This window comes from Mobula hypostoma (assembly GCF_963921235.1).
Source record: "Mobula hypostoma chromosome 22 unlocalized genomic scaffold, sMobHyp1.1 SUPER_22_unloc_1, whole genome shotgun sequence".
NCBI classification, from domain to species: domain Eukaryota; kingdom Metazoa; phylum Chordata; class Chondrichthyes; order Myliobatiformes; family Myliobatidae; genus Mobula; species Mobula hypostoma.
The window spans coordinates 226074-251997 of NW_026948152.1; the positions used below are offsets into that span (position 1 = coordinate 226074).

A 25924-nucleotide genomic window follows, 5' to 3' on the forward strand; every position below is an offset into this window, starting at 1 on the left:
GTACTCCAATCATTGAACACCTCGGTTCTGAGCTCTTTCCAACTGGAATTAATTTTTCCAGCACCTGAGAAGGCAGCAAGGAAGTAGTTGAATTGTTCACGTCCTATGTACAATATCAGAAGGTAGGCTAGGGCAGGGGAGTGATCGGTGGGATTTTCCTATGTACAATAGAACCATAGAACCATAGAAACTACAGCACAGAAACAGGCCCTTTGGCCCTTCTTGGCTGTGCCGAACCATTTTCTGCCTCATCCCACTGACCTGCACACGGACCATATCCCTCCATACACCTCCCATCCATGTATCTGTCCAATTTATTCTTAAATGTTAAAAAAGAACCCGCATTTACCACCTTGTCTGGCAGCTCATTCCATACTCCCACCACTCTCTGTGTGAAGAAGCCCCCCCTAATGTTCCCTTTAAACTTTTTCCCCCCTCACCCTTAACCCAAGTCCTCTGGTTTTTTTTCTCCCCTTGCCTCAGTGGAAAAAGCCTACTTGCATTCACTCTATCTATACCCATCATAATTTTATATACCTCTATCAAATCTCCCCTCATTCTTCTACGCTCCAGGGAATAAAGTCCTAACCTATTCAACCTTTCTCTGTAACTGAGTTTCTCAAGTCCCGGCAACATCCTTGTAAACCTTCTCTGCACTCTTTCAACCTTATTTATATCCTTCCTGTAACTTGGTGACCAAAACTGAACACAATACTCCAGATTCGGCCTCACCAATGCCTTATACAACCTCATCATAACATTCCAGCTCTTATACTCAATACTTCGATTAATAAAGGCCAATGTACCAAAAGCTCTCTTTACGACCCTATCTATCTGTGATGACACTTTTAGGGAATTTTGTATCTGTATTCCCAGATCCCTCTGTTCCACTGCACTCCTCAGTGCCTTACCATTAACCCTGTATGTTCTACCTTGGTTTGTCCTTCCAACGTGCAATACCTCACACTTGTCAGTATTAAACTCCATCTGCCATTTTTCAGCCCATTTTTCCAGCTGGTCCAAGTCCCTCTGCAGGCTTTGAAAACCTTCCTCACTGTCTACTACACCTCCAATCTTTGTATCATCAGCAAACTTGCTGATCCAATTTACCACATTATCATCCAGATCATTGATATAGATGACAAATAACAATGGACCCAGCACTGATCCCTGTGGCACACCACTAGTTACAGGCCTCCACTCAGAGAAACAATTCTCTACCACCACTCTCTGGCTTCTTCCATCGAGCCAATGTCTAATCCAATTTACCACCTCTCCATGTATACCTAGCGACTGAATTTTCCTAACTAACCTCCCATGCGGGACCTTGTCAAAGGCCTTACTGAAGTCCATGTAGACAATATCCACTGCCTTCCCTTCATCCACTTTCCTGGTAACCTCCTCGAAAAACTCCAACAGATTGGTCAAACATGACCTACCATGCACAAAGCCATGTTGACTCTCCCTAATAAGCCCCTGTCTATCCAAATGCTTGTAGATTCTGTCTCTTAGTACTCCCTCCAATAACTTACCTACTACTGACTTTAAACTCACCGGCCTATAATTTCCCGGATTACTTTTCGATCCTTTTTTAAACAACGGAACAACATGAGGCACTCTCCAATCCTCCGGCACTTCACCCGTAGACAGCGACATTTTAAATATTTCTGCCAGGGCCCCCGCAATTTCAACACTAGTCTCCTTCAAGGTCCGAGGGAACACCCTGTCAGGTCCCGGGGATTTATCCACTTTAATTTTCCTCAAGGCAGCAAGCACCTCCTCCTTTTCAATCTGTACAATTTCCATGATCTCACTACTTGATTCCCTCAATTCCATAGATTTCATGTCAGCTTCCTTAGTAAATACAGACGCAAAAAACCTATTTAAGATCTCCCCCATTTCCTTCGGTTCCGCACAAAGCCGACCACTCTGATCTTCAAGAGGACCAATTTTATCCCTTACAATCCTTTTGCTCTTAATATACTTGTAAAAGCTCCTTGGATCATCCTTCACTTTGACTGCCAAGGCAACCTCATGTCTTGTTTTTGCCCTCCTGATTTCTTTCTTAAGTATTTTCTTGCACTTGTTATACTCCTCAAGCACCTGATTTACCCTCTGTTTCCTATACATTTCATACAACTCCCTCTTCTTCTTTATCAGAGTTGCAATATCCCTTGAGAACCAAGGTTCCTTATTCCTATTCAATTTGCCTTTAATCCTGACAGGAACATACAAACTCTGCACTCTCAAAATTTCCCTTTTGAAGGCTTCCCACCTACCGATCACATCTTTGCCAGAGAACAACCTATCCCAATCCACGCTTTTTAGATCCTTTCTCATTTCTTCAAATTTGGCCTTCTTCCAGTTCAGAACCTCAACCCTAGGACCAGATCTATCCTTGTCCATGATCAAATTGAAACTAATGGTGTTATGATCACTGGAACCAAAGTGCTCCCCTACACAGACTTCTGTCACTTGCCCTAATTCGTTTCCTAACAGGAGATCCAATATTGCATCCCCTCTAGTTGGTCCCTCTATATACTGATTTAGAAAACTATCCTGAACACATTTTACAAACTCTAAACCATCTAGACCCCTAACAGTATGGGAGTCCCAATCAATGTATGGAAAATTAAAATCCCCTACCACCACAACTTTATGTTTCCCGCAGTTGCTTGCTATCTCTCTGCAGATTTGCTCTTCCAAGTCTCGTTGACTATTGGGTGGTTTGTAATACAATCCCACTAATGTGGCCATACCTTTCCTGTTTCTCAACTCCACCCATAAGGACTCAGTAGACAAGCCCTCTAATCTGTCCTGCCTGAGCACTGCTGTAATATTTTCCCTAACAAGCAATGCTACTCCCCCACCTTTCATTCCTCTTCCTCGATCACATCTGAAACATCGGAACCCCGGAATATTAAGCTGCCAGTCCTGCCCCTCCTGTAGCCAAGTTTCACTAATTGCTACAACATCATAATTCCATGTGTCAATCCACGCCCTCAACTCATCCGCCTTCCCCGCAATACTCCTAGCATTGAAATATGTACACCTCAGAAGATTTTTACCACCGCTCACAACCTTTCTATCAGCGGATTTGCTTAAACTTTCAATATCATTTATTTTCACCCCAGCCACACTGTCTATATATATATATGAGAAGGTAGGCTGGGGATGTTGTTGAGCAGTCTACCCATGTATAGGTAGGCTGAGGGAAGGGTCAGGGAGTGGTTGGTGGGATCTTCCTGTGTACAATATGAGAAGTTGCTTGGGGGGAAGGGGGAGAATGGTTGATGGACTATTCCAAGTACAAAATCAGTGAATGGGAGCATGAGATGAGGCAACTTCTCACAGGTCCACAGCTGAGGATTTAAAAAGGTAGTGTTTTGTGGCAAAGTTGGACTGTGCCCAATCAGTGAACAGAATTCATAAGAAAGGCCAAATAAAAATAAGGCAGGTGCAGGTGGAGTGGCCATTGTTTGACTGGGGAAGCTTTGGCTTTGGCTCATCAAATTTTGGCGAAGTAGTCATCCCTAGGCTACAGGGTGATTTTCAGGAGAAGGAAGGGAAGTGGGGTGTCAGTGCAGAGTACCCCTATGGCCATTCCCCTCAATAATAAGGAGACCATTCTGGATACTGTTGAGGGGGACAATGTAGCAGGGAGGAGCCACAGTCACTGAGTGTCTGTCACTGACTGCGGTGCCTTGGCTCAAAAGAGGACAGCTTGCACTTGCCAACAGTAAATTCCATCTGCTAATTTTTTTAGGCCATTTTTCCAGCTGGATCAGATCCTGCTGCAAACTTTGATAGTCTTCCTTGCCATCCTTAATGCCCTCAAACTTGATGTCATCTGTAAATTTGCTGATCCAGCCTACCACATTATCATTTAAGTGATTAATGTACTGAAGATGATAAACAAGATGGATCCCTATGGCACACCACTAGTCACAGACCTCCTGTCAGATTGACAACCGTCTACTGCCGACCAGTGGGAACAGTGTCTGGCGATGCTCCCTGTTTCTGCCTCTCTTTCCTGTAGTGTGTTAACCAAAACCGTGCACAGTACCCTGAGTGCGGCTTAAGCAACATTTTGTAAAACTGTGACTTGATGTAACAGGTTCTGACAGATTGTAGGAAACATTTTGACAGTAGTTGTGTTTCAGAGCAGAGGTTTAATAAGTGAGAGTTTCAGGAAGTATCTGAGGAGGTACTTGGCTCCCCCAGAGGATGGCTGGAATTTGGAACACACTGCCTGAGGGGATGGTAGAGGCAGACACTTTCACATTTAAGAAGTGCTTCGGTCAGCACTTGAAGCATTGAGGTAGAGATTGGGACCAAATGCTGGGGAAGAGCTCATGTGGGTGGGTAATTGTAGGCATAGGGGTGATGGCCAAAGGGACAGTTTCTGTGTTCTGTGATTCTGTAAGGCTGAAATGTTGGTGGGTTTCAACTTAGAGATGAATTTGGACCAGAGGTGGACTAACTCTGTTTGCGCAGATTTGTACCTTCCAGTCCCAGGGGAACCATACCGGACTCAAACACATGGACTGTGCCATCAAAGGAAGACCCTGCTGTATCGGCACAAAGGGAAGGTGGGTGATCCTCCACAGCATGGTTTCCACTGGTTTCTCACTGAATACATTGTCCACAGTGTATGTTTGCTGAGTAAAGGACTTCCATGAGGTAAAGACAATTGCTTCACTTAATAGTTCAAAAGATAATTGAGTTAAATTAAATAAAGTAAATTGAGGCAGGTTTGACAGCCAGATGGTATGTTGTGATTGCAGTACAATGGTTGTAGCTAATGGAGGCCAATGTGGTGACATCATCTACGGACTGATTCTGGAGCTAGAGGACGTTCAGCTGAGCAAAAGTCAGGCATTGCAAAGCACCACGAAGAAGAATGTTACCTGGTCACTTGATTCCAAGCAGTAGTTGCACTCCTTCAATTAGACACTACACGATTAGTCAGTCAGGAGAGAGAGCGGAGTATCACAGTGCTTGTTCTGGTCACTACACTATAGGAGAGATATGGGCACATGGGAGACAGCATATGTTAGAACCTGCAATCAAATCCAAACTCAGTGGTCAGGCAGCATCTGTGAAGGGAAATAGACAGTTAATGTTTTGGGTGCAGACCTTCATCGGGTATTTGTAGTGACAGTGCTAGAATGGCAATAGAGCAGTTTCACCAGGATGTTCCTTGGCACACAGCCATTCAGTTACTTAGAGAGACTAGAGAGGTTCTCCTTCGAGCAGAGAGGCACATGATTAAGGCATGTAAAATTATGAGGGATAGAGATATATTAACCTGCAGAGAACTTATCAAAACATTTAGGATGGGGGGTAAGAGGTGTAGAGAGGATATGAAGGGTACCTTCTTCCCCTGGAGAGGGATGAGAACATGGAACACACTGTTGAGGAAAATGGTGGGGACAGAGTCACTGACAGCATTGAAGAAGTGTCTGTACAAACACTGAAATTGCCCAGGTACAGTAGGCAAGTGTTGGAAGGAAAGATTCAAATGGGTGGATGGGTTCTGAACGAAGCAGATTTGGATATCCAGAAGGAGGTTTCGAATTTTATCCAACATGTATAAGTCTCTTTCCTCTTCCAGCCTGGCATTTTGAGAGTGGGGACCAATAGACAACCGCACTCTAGTATGGGGAGAGGCAGTGCACACTGAGGGAATGAAGAGCGTGCAGAAGTAGTGGAGGGTCAGGATGATCGGATACTGTTGTCTGAAGCTGTGGACATCCTGGGCTGGGGGAGGAGTGGGAGGGTAAAGATTCTTGGTGTTCCCCCCCACCCCCATGGGAACCGATGAATTCAAGATGATACAGGAGGGATTTCTGCCATGATAAAATGGGCAAGTGGAGGGTGGGGGCAGTCAAACTAACAAAGGGATCCACAAAGGTGATCATGCCTGATCTGAGCCATGTAGAAATTTGCATTGGATCAATTAAGTCAAAGAGTTGAGTATGCAGATCAGAGATCAGTGTGGGAGGAATGTGTTTTAACTCCTGGGTCAGTGGGGAGAGTGGAAGCTATCCACATGCAGGGTCTCAACCTGAAACATTGACAATTCCTTTTCCCTCAGATGCTGCCTGACCCACTGTGTTTGATGTTTCTCCAGATTTCAGTATCTACAGTCTCTTGTGACCCTGTTGTTCCATTGGGATGGGCTACATGCATCAGGCTTAGACCATAAGACATCGGAGCAGAATTTGGCCATTCAGCTCATCGAATCTGCTCCACTATTTCATCATGACTGATCTCGAATCCCATTCAACCCCATACACCTGTCCTGTCACCATATCTCTTGATGCCCCAACCAATCAGTAATCTATCAACTTCTACTTTAAATGTCCCCACTGACTTGGCCTCCACCGTAGGTTGTGGCAGAGCTTTCAACCAGATTCACCACTCTTTGGCTTAGAAAAAATCCTCCTTACCTCTGTTCTAAAAGATTGCCCCTAAGTGTGAGGCTGTGTCCTCTCATTCTGGATACCCCTAACAGAGGGAATATTGCCCTCACATCCACCCTGTCTAGTCCTTTCAACATTTGGTAGGTTTCAATGAGATCCCCACGCATTGTTCTAAATTCTAGCTGCCAAAACCTCCTATGTTAACCCCTTCATTCCCAGAATCATGCTTGTGAAGCTCCTCTGGAGTCTCTCCGATGACAACACACCCTTTCTGAGATAAGGGGCACAGAACTGCTGACAATACTCCAAGTGCGGCCTGATGTGTGTCTTATAAAGACTCAGCATTTTCTCCTTGTTTTTATATTCTATTCCCCTTGAAGTAAATGCCAACATTGCATTTGCTGCCTTTACCAGAGATTAAACCAGTGAACTAACCTTCTGGGAGTTTTGCAAGAGGACCCCAAAGTCCCTTTGCATCTCTGATATTTGAATTTTCTCCTTGTTTAGATAATACTCTGCAGTATTGTTCCTTTTACCAAAATGCATTATCATGCATTTCCTAACACTGTATTCCATCTGCCACTTTTTTACCTATTCTTCCAATTTCTTTTAGTCCTCTACAATTGTATTGCTTCCCTAGCGCTACCTAACTCTTGACCTATCTTTGTATCATCCGCAAACTTTGCCACAAAGCCATCAATACCAGTTTCTAAATCTTTGACAAACAACGTGAAAAGTAGCAGTCCCAAAACTGACCCCTGAGGAACACCACTGGTTACCAACAGCCAACCAGAAAAGGCCCCTTTTATTCTGATTTGCTGCCTCCTGCCTGTCGGCCATTCCACTATCCATGCCAGTATCTTTCCTGTAACATCATATCTTGTTGAGCAGCCTCATGTGAGGCACCTTATCAAATGCCTTCTTAAAATCTAAGTAAATGATATCCACTACTTCTCCTTTGTCCACCCTGCTTGTACTTCCTCGAAGAATTCAAACAATTTTGTCAGGCAGGATTTCCCTTTACAGAAACCATGCTGACTTTGGCTTGTTTTATCATTAGTCTCCATGTACCCTGAAACCTCGTCCTTACTAATGGACTCCAACACTTTCCTAACCACTGAATTTTGGCTAACTGGCCTATAGTTTCCTCTCTTTTGCCTTCCTCCCTTCTCAAAGAGTGGAGTGACATTTGCAATTTTCCAGTCCTCAGGGACCACGCCAGAATCAAGTGATTCTTGAAAGATCATGACCAATGCATCCATTATCTCTTCAGCATCATCTTTCAGGACTCTGGGATGTAGTCCATCTGGTCCAGGTGACTTACCTACCGTCAGACCTTTTCGTTTGCCTAGCACAGACCTCTGGCACATGGCTACTGTCTTCCACAGTGAAGGCTGATGTAAGGTACCCCTTAAGTTTGTCTGCCATTTCTTTGTTCCCCATTACTACCTGAACAGCATCATTTTCCAGTGGGCTAATACCAACTCTCATATCTCTTTTATTCTTTAAAAGTTTTTTCAGTTGTATATAGTATTCTGCTGTACTTTATTAGTTAGTTTACCATCATATTTCATCTTTTCCCTTCTTATAGCTTTTTTAGTTGCCTTTTGTTGGATTTTAAAAGCTTCCTAATTGTCCAATTTCCCACTTACTTTGGCTATCTTATATGCCCTTTCCTTGGCTTTTATGCAACCCTTGACCTCCATTATCAGCCACGGCTGCCTTGCCCTGCCATTTGAGAACAACTTCGTTTATGGGACATGTCTATCCTGCGCCTTGTGAACTATTTCCAGAAACTTCAGCCATCTCTGCCCTGTCGTCGTCCCCTGCCAGTATCCTCCTCCAATCCACCTGGGCAAGCTCCTCTCCCATGCCTCTGTAATTCCCTTTATTCCAGTGTGATACTGATACATGTGACTTATGCTTCTCCCTCTCAAACTGCAGTATGAATTCAATCCTATGATCACTACCTCCTTAGGGTTCCTTTACATTAAGCTTCCTAATAGAAATAGAAATAGAAAATAGCAATAGAAAGGAAGGACATAAGCCGGGAAGATGTGGAATCGATATGGGTAGAGCTGCGTAACACTAAGGGGCAGAAGACGCAGGTGGGAGTTGTGTACAGGCCACCTAACAGTAGTAGTGAGGTCGGAGATGGTATTAAACAGGAAATTAGAAATGTGTGCAATAAAGGAACAGCAGTTATAATGGGTGACTTCAATCTACATGTAGACTGGGTGAACCAAATTGGTAAAGGTGCTGAGGAAGAGGATTTCTTGGAATGTATGCGGGATGGTTTTTTGAACCAACATGTCGAGGAACCAACTAGAGAGCAGGCTATTCTGGACTGGGTTTTGAGCAATGAGGAAGGGTTAATTAGCGATCTTGTCGTGAGAGGCCCCTTGGGTAAGAGTGACCATAATATGGTGGAATTCTTCATTAATATGGAGAGTGAGATAGTTAATTCAGAAACAAAGGTTCTGAACTTAAAGAGGGGTAACTTTGAAGGTATGAGACGTGAATTAGCTAAGATAGACTGGCAAATGACACTTAAAGGATTGACGGTGGATATGCAATGGCAAGCATTTAAAGGTTGCATGGATGAACTACAACAATTGTTCATCCCAGTTTGGCAAAAGAATAAATCAAGGAAGGTAGTGCACCCGTGGCTGACAAGAGAAATTAGGGATAGTATCAATTCCAAAGAAGTAGCATACAAATTAGCCAGAGAAAGTGGCTCACCTGAGGACTGGGAGAAATTCAGAGTTCAGCAGAGGAGGACAAAGGGCTTAATTAGGAAGGGGAAAAAAGATTATGAGAGAAAACTGGCGGGGAACATAAAAACGGACTGTAAAAGCTTTTATAGATATGTAAAAAGGAAAAGACTGGTAAAGACAAATGTAGGTCCCCTGCAGACAGAAACAGGTGAATTGATTATGGGGAGCAAGGACATGGCACACCAATTGAATAATTACTTTGGTTCTGTCTTCACTAAGGAGGACATAAATAATCTTCCAGAAATAGTAAGGGACAGAGGGTCCAGTGAGATGGAGGAACTGAGTGAAATACATGTTAGTAGGGAAGTGGTGTTAGGTAAATTGAAGGGATTGAAGGCAGATAAATCCCCAGGGCCAGATGGTCTGCATCCTAGAGTGCTTAAGGAAGTAGCCCAAGAAATAGTGGATGCATTAGTGATAATTTTTCAAAACTCGTTAGATTCTGGACTAGTTCCTGAGGATTGGAGGGTGGCTAATGTAACCCCACTTTTTAAAAAAGGAGGGAGAGAGAAACCGGGGAATTATAGACCGGTTAGCCTAACGTCGGTGGTGGGGAAACTGCTGGAGTCAGTTATCAAGGATGTGATAACAGCACATTTGGAAAGCGGTGAAATGATCGGACAAAGTCAGCATGGATTTATGAAAGGAAAATCATGTCTGACGAATCTCATAGAATTTTTTGAGGATGTAACGAGTAGAGTGGATAGGGGAGAACCAGTGGATGTGGTATATTTGGATTTTCAAAAGGCTTTTGACAAGGTCCCACACAAGAGATTAGTGTGCAAACTTAAAGCACACGGTATTGGGGGTAAGGTATTGGTGTGGGTGGAGAATTGGTTAGCAGACAGGAAGCAAAGAGTGGGAATAAACGGGACCTTTTCAGAATGGCAGGCGCTGACTAGTGGGGTACCGCAAGGCTCAGTGCTGGGACCCCAGTTGTTTACAATATATATTAATGACTTGGATGAGGGAATTAAATGCAGCATCTCCAAGTTTGCGGATGACACGAAGCTGGGTGGCAGTGTTAGCAGTGAGGAGGATGCTAAGAGGATGCAGGGTGACTTGGATAGGTTGGGTGAGTGGGCAAACTCATGGCAGATGCAATTTAATGTGGATAAATGTGAAGTTATCCACTTTGGTGGCAAAAATAGGAAAACAGATTATTATCTGAATGGTGGCCGATTAGGAAAAGGGGAGGTGCAATGAGACCTGGGTGTCATTATACACCAGTCATTGAAAGTGGGCATGCAGGTACAGCAGGCGGTGAAAAAGGCGAATGGTATGTTGGCATTTATAGCGAGAGGATTCGAGTACAGGAGCAGGGAGGTACTACTGCAGTTGTACAAGGCCTTGGTGAGACCACACCTGGAGTATTGTGTGCAGTTTTGGTCCCCTAATCTGAGGAAAGACATCTTTGCCATAGAGGGAGTACAAAGAAGGTTCACCAGATTGATTCCTGGGATGGCAGGACTTTCATATGAAGAAAGACTGGATGAACTGGGCTTGTACTCGTTGGAATTTAGAAGATTGAGGGGGGATCTGATTGAAACGTATAAGATCCTAAAGGGATTGGACAGGCTAGATGCAGGAAGATTGTTCCCGATGTTGGGGAAGTCCAGAACGAGGGGTCACAGTTTGAGGATAAAGGGGAAGCCTTTTAGGACCGAGATTAGGAAAAACTTCTTCACACAGAGAGTGGTGAATCTGTGGAATTCTCTGCCACAGGAAACTGTTGAGGCCAGTTCATTGGCTATGTTTAAGAGGGAGTTAGATATGGCCCTTGTGGCTACAGGGGTCAGGGGGTATGGAGGGAAGGCTGGGGCGGGGTTCTGAGTTGGATGATCAGCCATGATCATAATAAATGGCGGTGCAGGCTCGAAGGGCCGAATGGCCTACTCCTGCACCTATTTTCTATGTTTCTATGTTTCTAATAAAGTCTGGGCTTGGTCCAGTGTGCCAGAATACTGAATAAGTAGAACTGGAGATGAGCTTTAAACTAAACAGTCAAAGGTAGGTTCTTGTGAAGGGAAAAATGTGCTTCTCGCATCTCCTTTAAACTTAGCCCGTCTCACCTTTAATGCATGCCTACTGATTTTAGACATTTCAACTACGGGAAAAACACACTGGCTCTTTGTATCTATACTTTGCACAATTTTATAAACCTCTATCAGATCTCCTCTCAGCCAGAGAAAACAACCCAAGTTTGTCCAACCTCTCATCACAGCATGTGTCCTCTAATGCAGACAGCATCCTGATAAAGCACTTTTGCACCTTCTTCAAAGCCTCAACATACTTCCTGTAACAGGGTGACTGGAACGGAACACATTAAATGTTCATGATGACCGAGTTCTTCCAACAGCTCTGTCTTGTCACAGGTTCAGTGAATCAATGTGCTAGTCAGTATTGTTTTAAAATGCCATTCTTATGGAGAGATGGTGGGTGAATAGACAGCCGTGATTGAATGGCAGAGCAGATTTGATCAATTGAATGGCCAAATTCTGCTTCTGGTATGTGGTTTACGGCAAAGTATATTGCTTTGAAACATTAGAGCAGGAAAATGGTCGAGTTGCAGCCAACAGGAGAAAGCAGTGACAGTGTTGATCAGAGAAACAGTCAGCCACAGTACCGGGAACACACAATACTACATTACTATTTAATTATTGTGCAACTGTAATGTAAACCAGTTTCCCCCGGGATCAATAAAGTATGACTATGACTATTGACGAGAAGCATAAAGATGAGTGAACTTCCATGGATATTTTTAATGTTGTCCGGAGTTATTGTGGGACTGAGACAGGAAACATTGTAAAAGGGAACAGCAAAATGGCAAAATAAGGAATTGGAGCTGAAACGGGATGAACTCTGGATCATTTGGGAGGCTGAGGGATTAATCAACAGCTGATACAGGGAGATAGTTAAACCCAAGGTGCAGGACACAGATAATTGGGTGACTGTCAAGAGGGGGAAAGTGGATAGGTTGCCAGTGCAGAATACCCCTACCCATGTCATTGGGTCTGACATGAAACATGACCTCTTGCAGTTCACCCTAAGAATGCTGCAGACTCAATCCAAGATGTCTTATAGTTTTGGTCACCTACCTACAGAAAAGATGTATATAAGGTTGAAAGAGTACAGAGAAAATTATCAAGGGTTTTGCCAGGTCTGGTGGACCTGTGAAAAGATTGAATAGGTTAGATCTTTATTCCTTGGAACATGGAAGATTGAGAGGAGATTTGATAGAAGTATACAAAATTATGAGGGTTATTGATAGGGTAAATGCAAGCAGGCTTTTTCAGAATCACAATCAGGTTTATTATCACCGGCATGTGTTATGAAATTTTTTAACTTGGCAGCAGCAGCAGTTTGATGCAATACATAATATAGAAGATAAATAAAATGAAATAATAAATAAATCAATTGCAGTATACGTATATTGAATAGATTAAAAATCGTGCAAAAAACAGAAATAATATATATTAAAAAGTGAGGTAAGTGTCCAAGGGTTCAATGTCCATTTAGGAATCGGATGGCAGAGGGGAAGAAGCTGTTCCTGAATCGCTGAGTGTGTGCCTTCAGGCTTCTGTATCTCCTATGTGATGGTAACAGTGAGAAAAGGGCATGCCCTGGGTGCTGGATGTCCTTGATAATGGACGCTGCCTTTCTGAGACGCCGCTCATTGAAGGTGTCCTGGGTCCTCCTGTTCCGTACTCAAGATGGAGCTGACTAGATTTACAAACCTCTGCAGCTTCTTTCGGTCCTGTGCAGTAGCACCTCCATACCAGACAGTGATGCAGCCTGTCAGAATGCTCTCCACAGTACATCTATAGAAGATTTTGAGTGTATTTGTTGACATACCAAATTTCTTCAAACTCCTAATGAAGTATAGTCGCTATCTTGCGGCCTTTATATCTGCATTGATATGTTGGGAACAGGTTAGGTCCTCAGAGATCTTGACACCCAGGAACTTGAAACTGCTCACTCACTCCACCTCTGATTCCTCCGTGAGGATATTGGTGTGTGTTCCTTTGTCTTACCCTTCCTGAAGTCCACAATGAGTGCAAGGTTATTGCTGCAACACCACTCCACTAGTTTGTATATCTAGCTCCTGTACGCCCTCTCATCTCCATCTGAGATTCTACCAGTAATGGTTGTATCATCAGCAAATTTATAGATGCCTAGCCACACAGTCATGGGTATGGGTATAGCGAAAGAGTAGAGCAGTGGGCTAAGCACGCACCCTTGAGGTGCGTCAGTGTTGATCGTCAGCAAGGACGAGATATTATCAGCAATCCGCACATATTGTGGTCTTCTGGTTAGGAAGTTGAAGATCCAATTGAGAGCGAGATACAGAGGCCCATTTTCTGTAACTTCTCAATCAGGAATGTGGGAAAGATGGTGTTAAATTCTGAGTTATAATCAATGAACAGCATCCTGGCATAGGTGTTTGTGTTCTCCAGGTGGTCTAAGACCGTGTGAAGAGCCATTGAGATTGCGTATGCCGTTGACCTATTGGGGCAATAGGCAAATTGCAATGGGTCCAGATCCTTGCTGAGGCAGGAGTTCAGTCTAATCATGACCAACCTCTCAAAGCATTTCATCACTGTCGATGTGAGTGCTACCGAACGATAGATTAAGGCAGCTCATATTCTTCTTCTTAGGCACTGGTATAATTGTTGCTTTTTTGAAGCAAGTGGAACATCCACCTGTAGCAGTGAGAGGTTGAAAATGTCCTTGAATACTCCCGCTAGTTGGTTGGCACAAGCTTTCAGAGACCTAACCAGGTACTCTATTGGGACCTTCCGCCTTGCGAGGGTTCACCCTCTTTAAAGACAGCCTAACATTGGCCTCCGAGACAAGAGATCACAGGGTCACCGGGTGCAGCAGGGATCTTCACAGCTCTAGTTATATTCTCCCTTTCAAAGAGGGCATAGAGGCGTTGAGTTCATCTGGTAGTGAAGCATCGCTGCCATTTCTGCTATTGGGTTTCACTTTGTAGGAAGTAATGTCTTGCAAACTCTGCCAGAGTTGTTGTACATCCAATGCCACCCCCAACCTCGTTCAAAATAGTCTCTTTGCCCTTGAAATAGCCCTCTGCAAATTGTACCTGATTTTCTGGTACAGGCCTGAGTTGCCAGACTTAAATGCCACAGATCTGACCTTCAGCAGATGACATACCTCCTGGTTCATCCACAGCTTTTGGTTTCCACTGAGGTTGTGTGGGACTACATCCAGAGGTCATGGTATAAGGGTGAAATGTGAAAAGTTTAAGGGAAACATGAGGGAGACTCATGTTCACAGGGTCCTGAGAGTGTGGAACGAGCTGCCAGCATGTTGTACATGCAAGCTCAATTTCAACATTTAAGAGAAGCCTGGATAGGTGCATGGATGGTAGGGGTCTGGAGGGCTATGGTCCCGGTGCAGGTCGATGGGCATAGGCAGTTTAAATGGTTTCAGCATGGCCTAGATGGGCCAAAGGGCCTGTTTTATGCTGTACCTTTCTATGACTCTAAAGGCTCTAACAATAAGCCAGGAAGGTAAAAGCTGGTGAGCCTGACATCAGTAGCGGGGTAGTTACTGGAAGGTATTCTAAGGGACCCAATATAAGAGTATCTCAATTGACATTGACTGATTTGGGAAAGTCAATATGGCTTCATGTGTGATGGGTCTTGTCTAATCAATCGTAGAGAGTTTGTCAAGGAAGTTGCGAGCAAAGTAGATGAAGGCAAGACAATGGGTGTTGTCTATGTGGGCACTTGACGAGGTCCCACATGGGAGGTTAGTCAAGAAGGTTCCTGTCTGTCTGTCTGTATCTTGTTTTACGGCGGTTGGCATCCAGCTTAATGGTGCATTACCGCCACCCTCTGCTCCAGAATGTGCACTAGACATACATTCTAAATCCCTTCACCCAATCTCACACACACACACACACACACACACACACACACACACACAAACCTACACTTCACCCTCCCATCTTTGACCATCCTAGTATCCTATTCCTGTTTATTCGTCATATTCTATAAAAAACCCCTGTACCCCTTAAAAACGCTAAAAATACCCGGACTTGTGCTCTCTCACCCATGCCCAGCAACCCTTTTAATGTGAATTCCTGCATCCTCAACTCCCTTAGTTTACTTCTCATCATCTCTCTCTGTATCCCATACTTCCTGCAACTCAGAACTACATGTTCTACTGACTCCTCTTCCTGACATTCCTCACACAATCCTGTCTGGTGTTTCCCTATCATTTTCAATGTTTTGTTTAATGCACAGTCTCCCAGCCTTAACCTAGTCCACACAGTCTCCTCTCTTCTGTTTCCATTACTTACCCCAGTAACTGCAACACTCTTTTGTATTTGATATAGATGCCTCCCTTTCCCCTCCCTGTCCCATCTTTCTTGCCACATTCGGTTGACTTTTTCCCAGATTACACACTTAACCTCTGCTTTACTGATACTAATGTGCATTTCCACATTTTCTTTCTTTAACGCCCTCTTTGCCAACTCATCCACCCTCTCATTCCCCTTCACCCCTACATGTGCTGGAACCCATAGAAATTTTACCTGACCTCCCTGATTTGCAATTCTTGTAACTAACTGAAGGACTTCATAAAGTACATCTTGCCGACTGTTTGTGTGAAAAGACCTTAAACTTGCTAGAACTGAGGATGAATCTGAACATATCAATGCTTTGGATGGTCTGGCTTTCTGCACCCATTGCAACGCAACCAACACTGCCAGCATCTCCACTGTAAACACCCCTAACTTATTAGATGTTCTTCTGCTGATTCCAATTTCTTTTGCTGGTATTACCACCCCAAACCCTGTCACTCCTGTTTCAGGTTCCTTCGCACCATCTGTATAAATGTGAGTATAATCACTATACTTTTCCATCACATGACAGTTAAATGCATTTACCAAATCTGTTTTATATCTTCCTTTCCTTTTTACCTCTAACAAATGCCAGTCTATGTCAGGCCATACAAGTTTCCATGGAGCTACAACCGGATAAACTACTGAAGGACTTATCCTCAGATCAAACACTCCACATTCTTTCGCGATATCATTCCCTACCCGACTAAAGGTATCCCTCTGAAACCTCCCATTTTCCCAGCACTCCTGCAACACTCCTTTAGTAGGGTGAGAATCATTGTGCCCCTGCAAGCTAGCGCAGTAGTTTGCCATCAGTTGCATCCTTCTTAGTTCCAAAGGCATTATTCCCATTTCTACCTGTAGGGCTGACACTGGTGACGTTTTAAAAGCCCCACTGCACACTCTCAAGGCCTGAGCCTGAATCACATCCGGTTTCCTTATAAGAGACCTAGCTGCTGATCCATATACTATATTTCCATAATCCAATACAGATCTTACTAAAGCCACATACATTCTCTTCAAAGCTGAACAACTTGCTCCCCATTCCCTACCAGTCAAACATCTCATCACATTTATTACTTTTTTACTTTTCTCCTCAACTTTCCTGATATGGTCTGCCCATGTTAATCGTGAATCAAATATAACTCCCAGAAATTTAAATGATGCAACCCTTTCTAATTCAACCCCATACATCCTTAACTTCTTCCCTACCTCAACCCTTTTCCTGGTAAAAAATACAGTTTGAGTTTTATCTACTGAAAATCTACATCCCCAATCATAACCCCACTCCACCACTTCATCAATTGCTTCTTGTAGTTTCCTGATTATATAGTCCATGTTCCTGCCTCTTTTCCACAAGGCCCCATCATCCGCAAACAGTGACCTACCTATATCCACTGGTACCTTTGTGAAGACATCATTGATCATAATCATGAAAAGTAATGGGCTAATCACACTACCTTGAGGTGTGCCATTTTCCACTGTACTGTTTTGATAATTCTGATCCAATCCGAACTTGAATTTTTCTACCAAACAAAAAACCTTTAATCCAATTAAAAACTCTCCCACCAACCCCCATCTTGTGCAGTTTAATTAATAATCCTTCCTTCCACATCATATCATAGGCTTTTTCAATGTCAAAGAACACTGCCACTACTGACTCTCTATTTGCCTGGGCCTTCCTTATTTCAGTCTCTAACATAATCACTGAGTCCATGGAATTCCTTCCCTTTCTAAAACCACTCTGATAACTTGCCAGCATTCCCCTTTTCTCAAGCTCATATGAGAACCTTTCTGTTATCATCCTTTCCATTATCTTACATATACTTGATGTTAATGCAATTGGTCTGTAGCTAGTGGGTTTTGACAGATCCTTGCCAGGCTTCCTTATTGGAATTACTACTGCTTCTTTCCATGCACTTGGTAATCTTCCCTCCTCCCACACTCTGTTATAAAAATGCAGCAACTTCAAGAGCGCTCCTTCTCCTAGATTTTTTAGCATCACAGAGCATATCAGATCTTTCCCTGGGGAGGGTGGTCTCGATCTCTTTATTGCTCTCACCATTTCTGCTAATGTAAATGGATCATCAATTATATCATCTGTTCCTTCCCTCCTGCTTAACACACCTGGGTGTTGGCTCATTATTCTTTCCCTTCTTCTTCTCCCTTCTTCAGACAAATTTTCTGAACTGTGTATCAGTACAAATGACTTGGCCATGATCTCAGCCTTATCCCTACTGGAGACTGCAGTTTCCTCCTCAGATATCATTACTGGATATTCCCATTCCCTTCTATCTCCTCCCATCCTCTTAATCATTCCCCATACCTCTCCCACAGGTGTTGTTCTTCCTACCTTGTCGCAAAAACTCCTCCAACTTGCCCTTTTAGCTTGACGTACAGTTCTTCTCACCACTGCCTGTGCTTTCTTATATTGAACTAAATGCTGCATATTATGGGTTCTTTTAACTAGCCTGAATGCTCTATTTCTGTTTTTTACAGCCTGACAACATTCCTCTGTCCACCATGGTACCAGTTTTCTATTCATCCTATTTTTACTCCTAGGTATAGATCCTTCTGCTGCCATGATAATTGCTGAAGTCACCTGACTGTTTAATTCATCTACATTTCCAGAAATATCAATCTTTGTCAACCCTTCTTCACTCAACTTCTGGAACTTACCCCGATCAGCTTTTTCAAACACCCACTTTGGGGTTCCGCCACCTGGTCTTACTTCAACTCTTTCACCCACTGAACACAAAACTGGGTAGTGATCACTGCCTACTGTTGAAGCAGTCCAAACTCCCCAGTTACTAATGCCAGCCAAGGTATTAGCCACTAACGTAATATCTAACACTGACTCAGTTCCTGTTGTTATATCTATCCTTGTGCTGCTACCATCATTCATACACACCAAATCCCTTTCTTCCATCAAATCTTCAATTACCTTTCCATTTGGATCTGTAATCTGATCCCCCCATATTGTGCTATGAGCATTGAAATCTGCACACCACACAACTTTATGTCTGTTTTGTCCTTGTATCTTTAATAGGCTGTCCAAATCCAACCTTTTACATGGATTGTAGTAGTTAATTATAACCACTCCCTCCCCTCTCTCCCACACTTCCACCACTATGTATTCCTGATCATTTCCCTTTTCCAGTACCCTATATTGTATACCTTGCTTGATTAACATAGCACAACCCCCTCCTCCCCCTGGATTTCTATCTTTCCTTATCATTGTATACCCATATACCACAAAGTCTAAAGTTGGTTTCAACCAAGTTTCCTGAATACACACTACATCCGGTTTTACAACCATTTCTTTAATAAAGTGCTTGAATTCCTGGCTATTGGCCAGTAAGCTCCTTGCATTCCATTGTAAAAGAATCACCATAATTAGTATTAACCAACACATGACACTTCCTGGCTTGACTGATTACTGAGGTTCTCCCTCACTTCCTCCCATGTCAGTCCTACTAACCCTAAATGGTTTACTGCTGCTTTTACCACCAGCTGAATTTTGTCACTTTTTGACTTTACCTCAGCAGTACTATTAATCACTCCTGCAATGAATGTTACTAGAGCCTTTTTGTCTACATAAATCCTGTCATTTGTTCTTTGTTGCATCTCTCGTATCCCTATTGCTCCCTGTTCATTAGGAACATTATTCTGTTCTCTTGACATTCTTACAGCTTCTGCATAAGTGATCTTTCTTTTCACTCTTATTTCTTGAATTTTAGTCTCCTGTCTCACAACCTCACACCCACTATATGCAACATTATGAGCTCCTCCACAATTGCAGCATTTTGGTTGAACTCCTGTTCCGCACTTTCCATATTCATGATCACCCCCACATCTAGCACATCTCCTCTGCCTTTTACAGTTTTTAGCCACGTGTCCAAACCTTTGACAATTATAGCACCTCAATGGCTTTGGCACATACACCCTTACTGGGTAACTCATGAAACCCAGGAACACCTTCCTTGGCACTCTTTCTTCTTCAAATTCAATCAATACAGATTCACTTTCCTTTTTCACTCCCTCCTTTGTTGTTTTCAGTCTTTGAACATTCATTACTTTCCCTCCTTTGATATTCCTCTTTATCTCCTCCATATTTATACTCATTGGTATCCCCGTGATCACTCCTTTACAACCACTGTTTTGTGCTCCCACCCTCCCAGTATATTCCACCTTGCATTTTCCTATCTCTTTTAGCTTGAGTGCTTTCTCAAGTTGTTCCTCATTCACACATCTTACCAATAAGTTGCCATCATTAAGGACTTTTGCAAATACTATTTCCCCTATCTTATTTGTCAGAGTTGTTGTTAGCACAAACGGGTTAATTTTCTTCATATGTCCCTGAGCCTTCTCATTAAACCTAATTATGACAACACCTCCTCTCTGAGCTTGTTCATCTTCCTCACTTTCAGAGCTTTCTCCACTATCATTTCTTATTCTTTTATTCCCTTTGTCTTGGTTTTTATTCATCCGACCCCTCACTACCTCCTCATTCCCTTTATTTCTCCCTTCACAATAATCCACCTCTCCCCAGCTGCCTACCTCTGACCCCAAGTCTCTATCCCTCTCCTTCTCCACTTTCTTTCCCTCAACCCCACCTCTTATCTTGTCCGCCATTACCAGACCCACACGACCCCTTCCCAGCAATTTCCGTTCCTTCCCCACTCTCTTTCCCTCAACAGGTTCCAAAACACACTCACGCATCAAGCAAGACACAACCAGCTTCCAGCAGCAGCCCACACTCCGTCAGACTCACCCTGGCCAAGAAGGTTCAGTTGCTCAGCATTCAAGATTAGGTATAAATTGGATTAGACATTGGCTTTGTGGGAGAAGCCAGAGAGCGGTAGTAAATGGATGTCTCTCTGACTGGAGGCCTAGGACTGGTCCTGTGCCGCAGGGTTCAGTGCTGGTTCCTTTGTTGTTTGTCATCTATATCAATAATCTATTGTGGTTAACTAGATCAGCAAATCTGTGAATGACATCAAGATTGGGGGTATAGTGGACAGTGAGGAAGGCTATCGTGGCTTGCAGAGGGATCTCGACCAGCTGGAAAAACGAGCTGAAAAATGGCAGATGGAATTTAATGAAGACAAGTGTGAGGTGTCGCACTTCAGTAGGACTAACCAGGGTAGGTCTTCCACAGTGAACAGTAGGGCACTGAGGAGTGTGTTAGAAAAAAGGGGATCTGGGAATACAGGTCCACCATTCATTGAAAGTGGTGTCATGGTTGTTCATCCATCGTTGACGTCGATGAGGACCTCAACACCATTATGATGGTGTCAAGACTAGCGCGTGATTTGGATTTAAGTGAGGGAGAGTTGCACAGTGTCAGCCTCACTCTCTCTTCCCAATTCCCATCTGGATCCAGTGGCAAGACAGAGTCTAGACGGCTGGAGATGGGACTAGGCGCAGTGGATGACCAGGACGTCTTCTGTGTCTTGTCCTGCCCCACACGTTCCACGACGCTTGCAGAGACCGCCTTCGTGACCGTTGGACCTTCCATAGGTCTCGTCTGCTCAGTCCGCCAGAGTCTGTCTTCACATGCTGGGATAGACAACTCTCTATCTCACCGAGGGTTTGAGACCCGTCGGCTACCCTCACCTGGTTTAGCCGGCTTGTCGAAGCCGTTGCCCGGGGTGTGGCCGCTGTCGCATGCAGACAGCTACGGGGAGCCACAGGTGAGAGCTGAGTGCCAGGTGGGGACCAAAGGTGGACAGACCGCCTTGAAAAGGACGCGACATGTTCCCCCACCAGAGGTGCTACCCCTCCCTGACACCCCATACACCCCTAAAGTGGTGTCATAGGTAGATAGGGTCATAAAGAAAGTATTTGACACATTGGCTTTCATGAATCAAAGTATTTAATACGGAGTTGGGGTGTTATGTTGAAGTTGTATAAGATGTTGGTGAAGTCTAATTTGGAGTATTATGAGCAGTTTTGTTCACCTATCTACAGGAAAGATATAAATAAGATTGAAAGAGTGTAAAAAAATTACAAGGACGTTGCCGGGACTTGAGGATCTGAGCTTAAGGGGTGGTTGAATAGATTCGGACTTTATTCCCTGGAACATGGGAGAATGAAGGGAGATTTGTTAGAGGTGTACAAAAATATGAAGGGTATAAATAGGATGAATGCAAGCAGGCTTTTTCTACTGAGGTTTGGTGAGACTAGAATTAGAGGTCGGGGTTAAAGGTGAAGGTGAAGTGTTTAAGAAAAATATGAGGGGAACTTTTATTCAGGGTGGTGAGAATGTGGAAAGAGCTGCCAATGGAAGTGGTGGTTGTGGGTTTGATTACAACGTTTAAAAGACATTTAGATAGGTACATAGAGAGGAGGGGTTTGGAGGGTTATGGTCCAGGTGGGACTGGGCAGATTAATGGTTCAGCATGGACCAGATGGGCTGAAGGGACTGTTTCTGTGCTGTAATGTTCTAATTAAACCAAATCTTGCACCTGCCCTGAGAGCAAATACCACAGAAATCTTCCCCTAAATTGTGGAGGGTCTGGAATAAGTAAGGAGCTGGAAGGCATTAGCACTAATTTAAACCAAGTATTGGAGATATTAATTGGTTAAATAACAAATAAAAGTCTTGGATCCTAATGAACTGCACTCTAAGGGTTAGAAGGAGGTGCCATGTATTCTAAAATAGCTTCGCTGGACTGGAAGGTGGCAAATGTAATTTCACAACTGAAGAAAGGAGGAAGAGAGAAAACAGAATGACAGTTCAGTCAGTCTGACACCAGTGGCTGGAAAAAATTTGCATTTATTATTAAGGTAATGGTAACAGTGTAGTTTAAAAAAAAGAGGTGGGCAGATTCAACTTTGAAGTATGAAAAAGAAATCTACTCGAGATATTTTTGAGTTTACAACAAGCCAGGCAGATGAGGGTGAATGAGTGTGATTAAACATTTTGAAGGCCTTTCAGGTGTCATTTGAGGCTGCTGAATGAAGCTGGAACATGAAACTGGGTGGTATATTGGCATGGATTATCAAAAGGCAGAGAGTAGGAAGAGATTTTTATTTTTCATTTGGGACTGGTTGTGTCCAACAAGAAGAATGCTGCTGACCTTGCTTTCCACAATCTATATCAATAATTTGGAGAGGAGGGGATCAAGTGTAACATATCTAGTTTTGCTGATGATATAAAGCTTGATGGCAGTAGGGTGTGTGAGGAGCATGAGGAGAGGATATGTACAGGCTGAGTGAATGGGCAAAGACTCTATCATATCACCTCCACTGTAGAATGAAGTATTTTTAAATTTAAAAATGTTGCTGTTCAGAAGGACCTGCTTTTCATTTTTCAAAGATTCAAACTACACTCATATCAAAGTATGTATGCAGTGTTCATCCCTGAGATTCGTCTTCTCTACAGCCAGCCATGAAACAAAGGAAGACCGTGGAACATCAAACACCCAACGTGTGAAAAGAACAAATTGTGAAAATGGCAAAAAAACGAGTGAATAACACACAGAATATTAAACATTAAACCATAGAGTCCTTGAAATGGTCTAGGAATATTCAGTTTGGTTCAATTTTGTGCCATGTCATTCATTGACTGCAGGCTGCAGAGACAGTCCATGCTGAAACACCCGGAACCAAACTTGCAAAATAGCAATAAAAAAAGTCACTAGAAACCAGAAACACATGTAACATGAACTGCAGAATCCTGGAAAAACGGATCCAATGCACAAACTGCAGCAATCAAACCTTGCTCGAGACCCACGACTCCTACACTTCCTTCCAGCAGGAGCAGTGAGTGAGAACGGGGCTGGTCAAACACAGGCTGACAACACTGGACATTGACTTGTCTCCTGCTCTTATCCTCATTGATTTCAATCTTGTTCGATGCTTTAATCAGTGAGAACGGCAAGTAACGGACCCAATTCTGGGTCCATACCCTGCCGTTAAGTCCCACTCTCCATTCCCAACCTTGTTGACTTTTGTATTCTTTGTATTCTTATTAATTACAGTCCCCAATTGCTTGCAGTTTAGGAGTAGAAGCATACTTAAAAGAAGGTAGCAGTTTTGTAAGCTCCTTTGGTCGCTGGTGCCATCTTGACAGCATATATAAATCAGTAAAAGTGGACATGGAGGCACATTAAGTAATTAGGATACCAACCAGTATTTTGTCTTTACACCAAGTGGATTTGAGTACAAGAGTAAAGAATGCTCTGGTGAGATTATATCTGAATATTGTGTGCGGGATTTATGTCCACACTCTTTCCGAGCTATGGAAGGGAATGGGAGTGAAGGTTCATCAGATTGATTTCAAAGATGATGGCTTTGTCCTTCCAGCAGAGATTTAGCAGAGCAGTCTTGGACTCTCCTGACTTTGGAGGAATACAGAAGAAAATGTACAGAATGTTAAGGGATGACAATTTGAATGAAGGGACGATATTTCATCTGGCTGGGTGCCTGGGACAAGGGGAACACTGACTCAAAGTAATAAACAGTTCTGGATAGAGTTGGAATGATAGAGTCACAAAGCCCAGAAACAGACCATTCACCTTGTCTTGCCCATGCTAACCATTAGCATCCATCTTTCAGCATTTGTGTATACACCTCTGTCCCTAGACAATTCAAACATTTAGCTCTTGAATGCTTCAACATCTCTGCTTCCCCCATGCTGACAGTGCATTCCAGGTATCTTGAATTCTCTTTCAGATCCCCTCAAAATCTCCACCTTCTCACCCTCAATCTATATCTGTTGGTTTTCATTAACTTCTGATGTGAGAAATATTCCTGTTGTCTATGCTATAGCCCACATAATTTTATGTGCTGCAATCATGTTTCAACTTTGCTTCCTGCGCTCCATGTAAAATAGACCTAGACTCTCCAATCTCTATTATATTTAAAGCTCTCCATGTGAGGCAATATCTTGGTGAATCTCCTCTGCACGCCGTCTGCCACTATACTTCCTCTCTGTAGTCTAGTGATCAGGACTGCACATAGTACTCTAGCTGAGGTCTGACCATGTGTTGTAACGTTGGAACAGAACTTCGCTGCTCTGACTAATGAAGTCTTCTTCACCACGTTACCTGCCTGTGCTCTCTCTATCGAGAATCTTTGAACTTGCATAACACAGCCTCTGTGCCACTGTGCATGTCCCAGCCTCTTAAGTATGTCCAGATTGTGTTAATGTTCAAATCCATCTGAGTGGGGAGATTTCTAGCCAAGGGATGTGAAGCAGATATTAAAGACTGAGATTTGCTCAATGTTTGAGAATCGAAGGAATAGTCCAGGAAAATGCTGATGAATAACTGAGCAGATATGGGCTTCTGTAATTCCTTGTCTTATTTCTCTTCTTTCTCATGTAGGTGTGAGATTACTACCAGAGAGTACTGTGAGTTTAAAAATGGATACTTTCATGAGGAGGCTACCTTGTGTTCACAGGTAACGATCAATCTGTAGATAATTGAAAATTCCAAACAACATGCCCTGTATCCTGAGGCTGTGGTCTTGACCCAGCACTCCTTCTTTGGAAACATGAGTGTAACAGAGACATGCAGCACAGGAAAATGCCCTTCGGTCCATTGAATCTGTACAGACCAAAAAACACCCGCCCTCACCCTATTTATACAAATCCTGCCTGAATCCCACCTAATTCACATCATCTCCCTCCAAGTTCTACCACTCACCTGCATACTAGGGGTAATCTACCATGACCAATTAACCTATGAACCTGCATGCCTTTGGCTGGAAAAGCTGGAGGAAGTCATGCCTAAGGAGAATTTGCAAACTCCACATGGGTTCAGGACTGAAACTTACCTGGACCTAATTGTCCTTGTCCTGTTAGAATCTTACAAGTTTCTGTGAGAGCTGTCTCAGTCTTCTATACTCATCGTACCAACTCAATCTCTCTTCATTTATCCATCCTATTATCTTAGAAATTAGTCCAGTAAACCTTCATCACATTCCAAATGGCAAGGACATCCTTTCTCAGATGAGAGGCCAAAACAGCACACGTCCTCACTCAGGCCTAGTAATTGGCCTCTGCCGCTGAGCGTTAGTGAACAGGACACCCGGGGATGATGCCTCATTCAGTCACTAGGTCTATTACAATTAAGAGAATAATCAGTCTTTTTGTGTTTGGGAACATTCATACACATTAAACTGAATCTGCCGTCCAGTTGTCAACCTGGAAATACCAAATGTTACTGTACCAAAAGTTCAGAGACCCCTGTTTCTTTTCCACAGAGACAGACCAGTTGTTAACCAATGTCTAACAGCTGGGCTTTCAACTGTAGAATCATGTGAGTGTACATTATGAAAATGTCCATTCAGTCAAAATGGGGAACAGAAAAGGGGAGGGGGGAGAAATCAGTGTTCAC

General features: G+C 43.3%; 1 protein-coding gene across 2 annotated transcripts in view; it reads left to right on the forward strand.

Moving 5' to 3' along the window:
• Window positions 1–25924, forward strand: part of LOC134341304 (inactive rhomboid protein 2-like) — a 103440-nt gene that overhangs the window by 74146 nt on the left and 3370 nt on the right. For both annotated transcript variants that reach the window (XM_063039181.1, XM_063039182.1), the window contains 2 exons: window positions 4498–4592; window positions 24911–24986. In XM_063039181.1, coding sequence (XP_062895251.1) covers window positions 4498–4592; window positions 24911–24986 — 171 coding nt within the window. The remainder of the gene's footprint in view (window positions 1–4497; window positions 4593–24910; window positions 24987–25924) is intronic.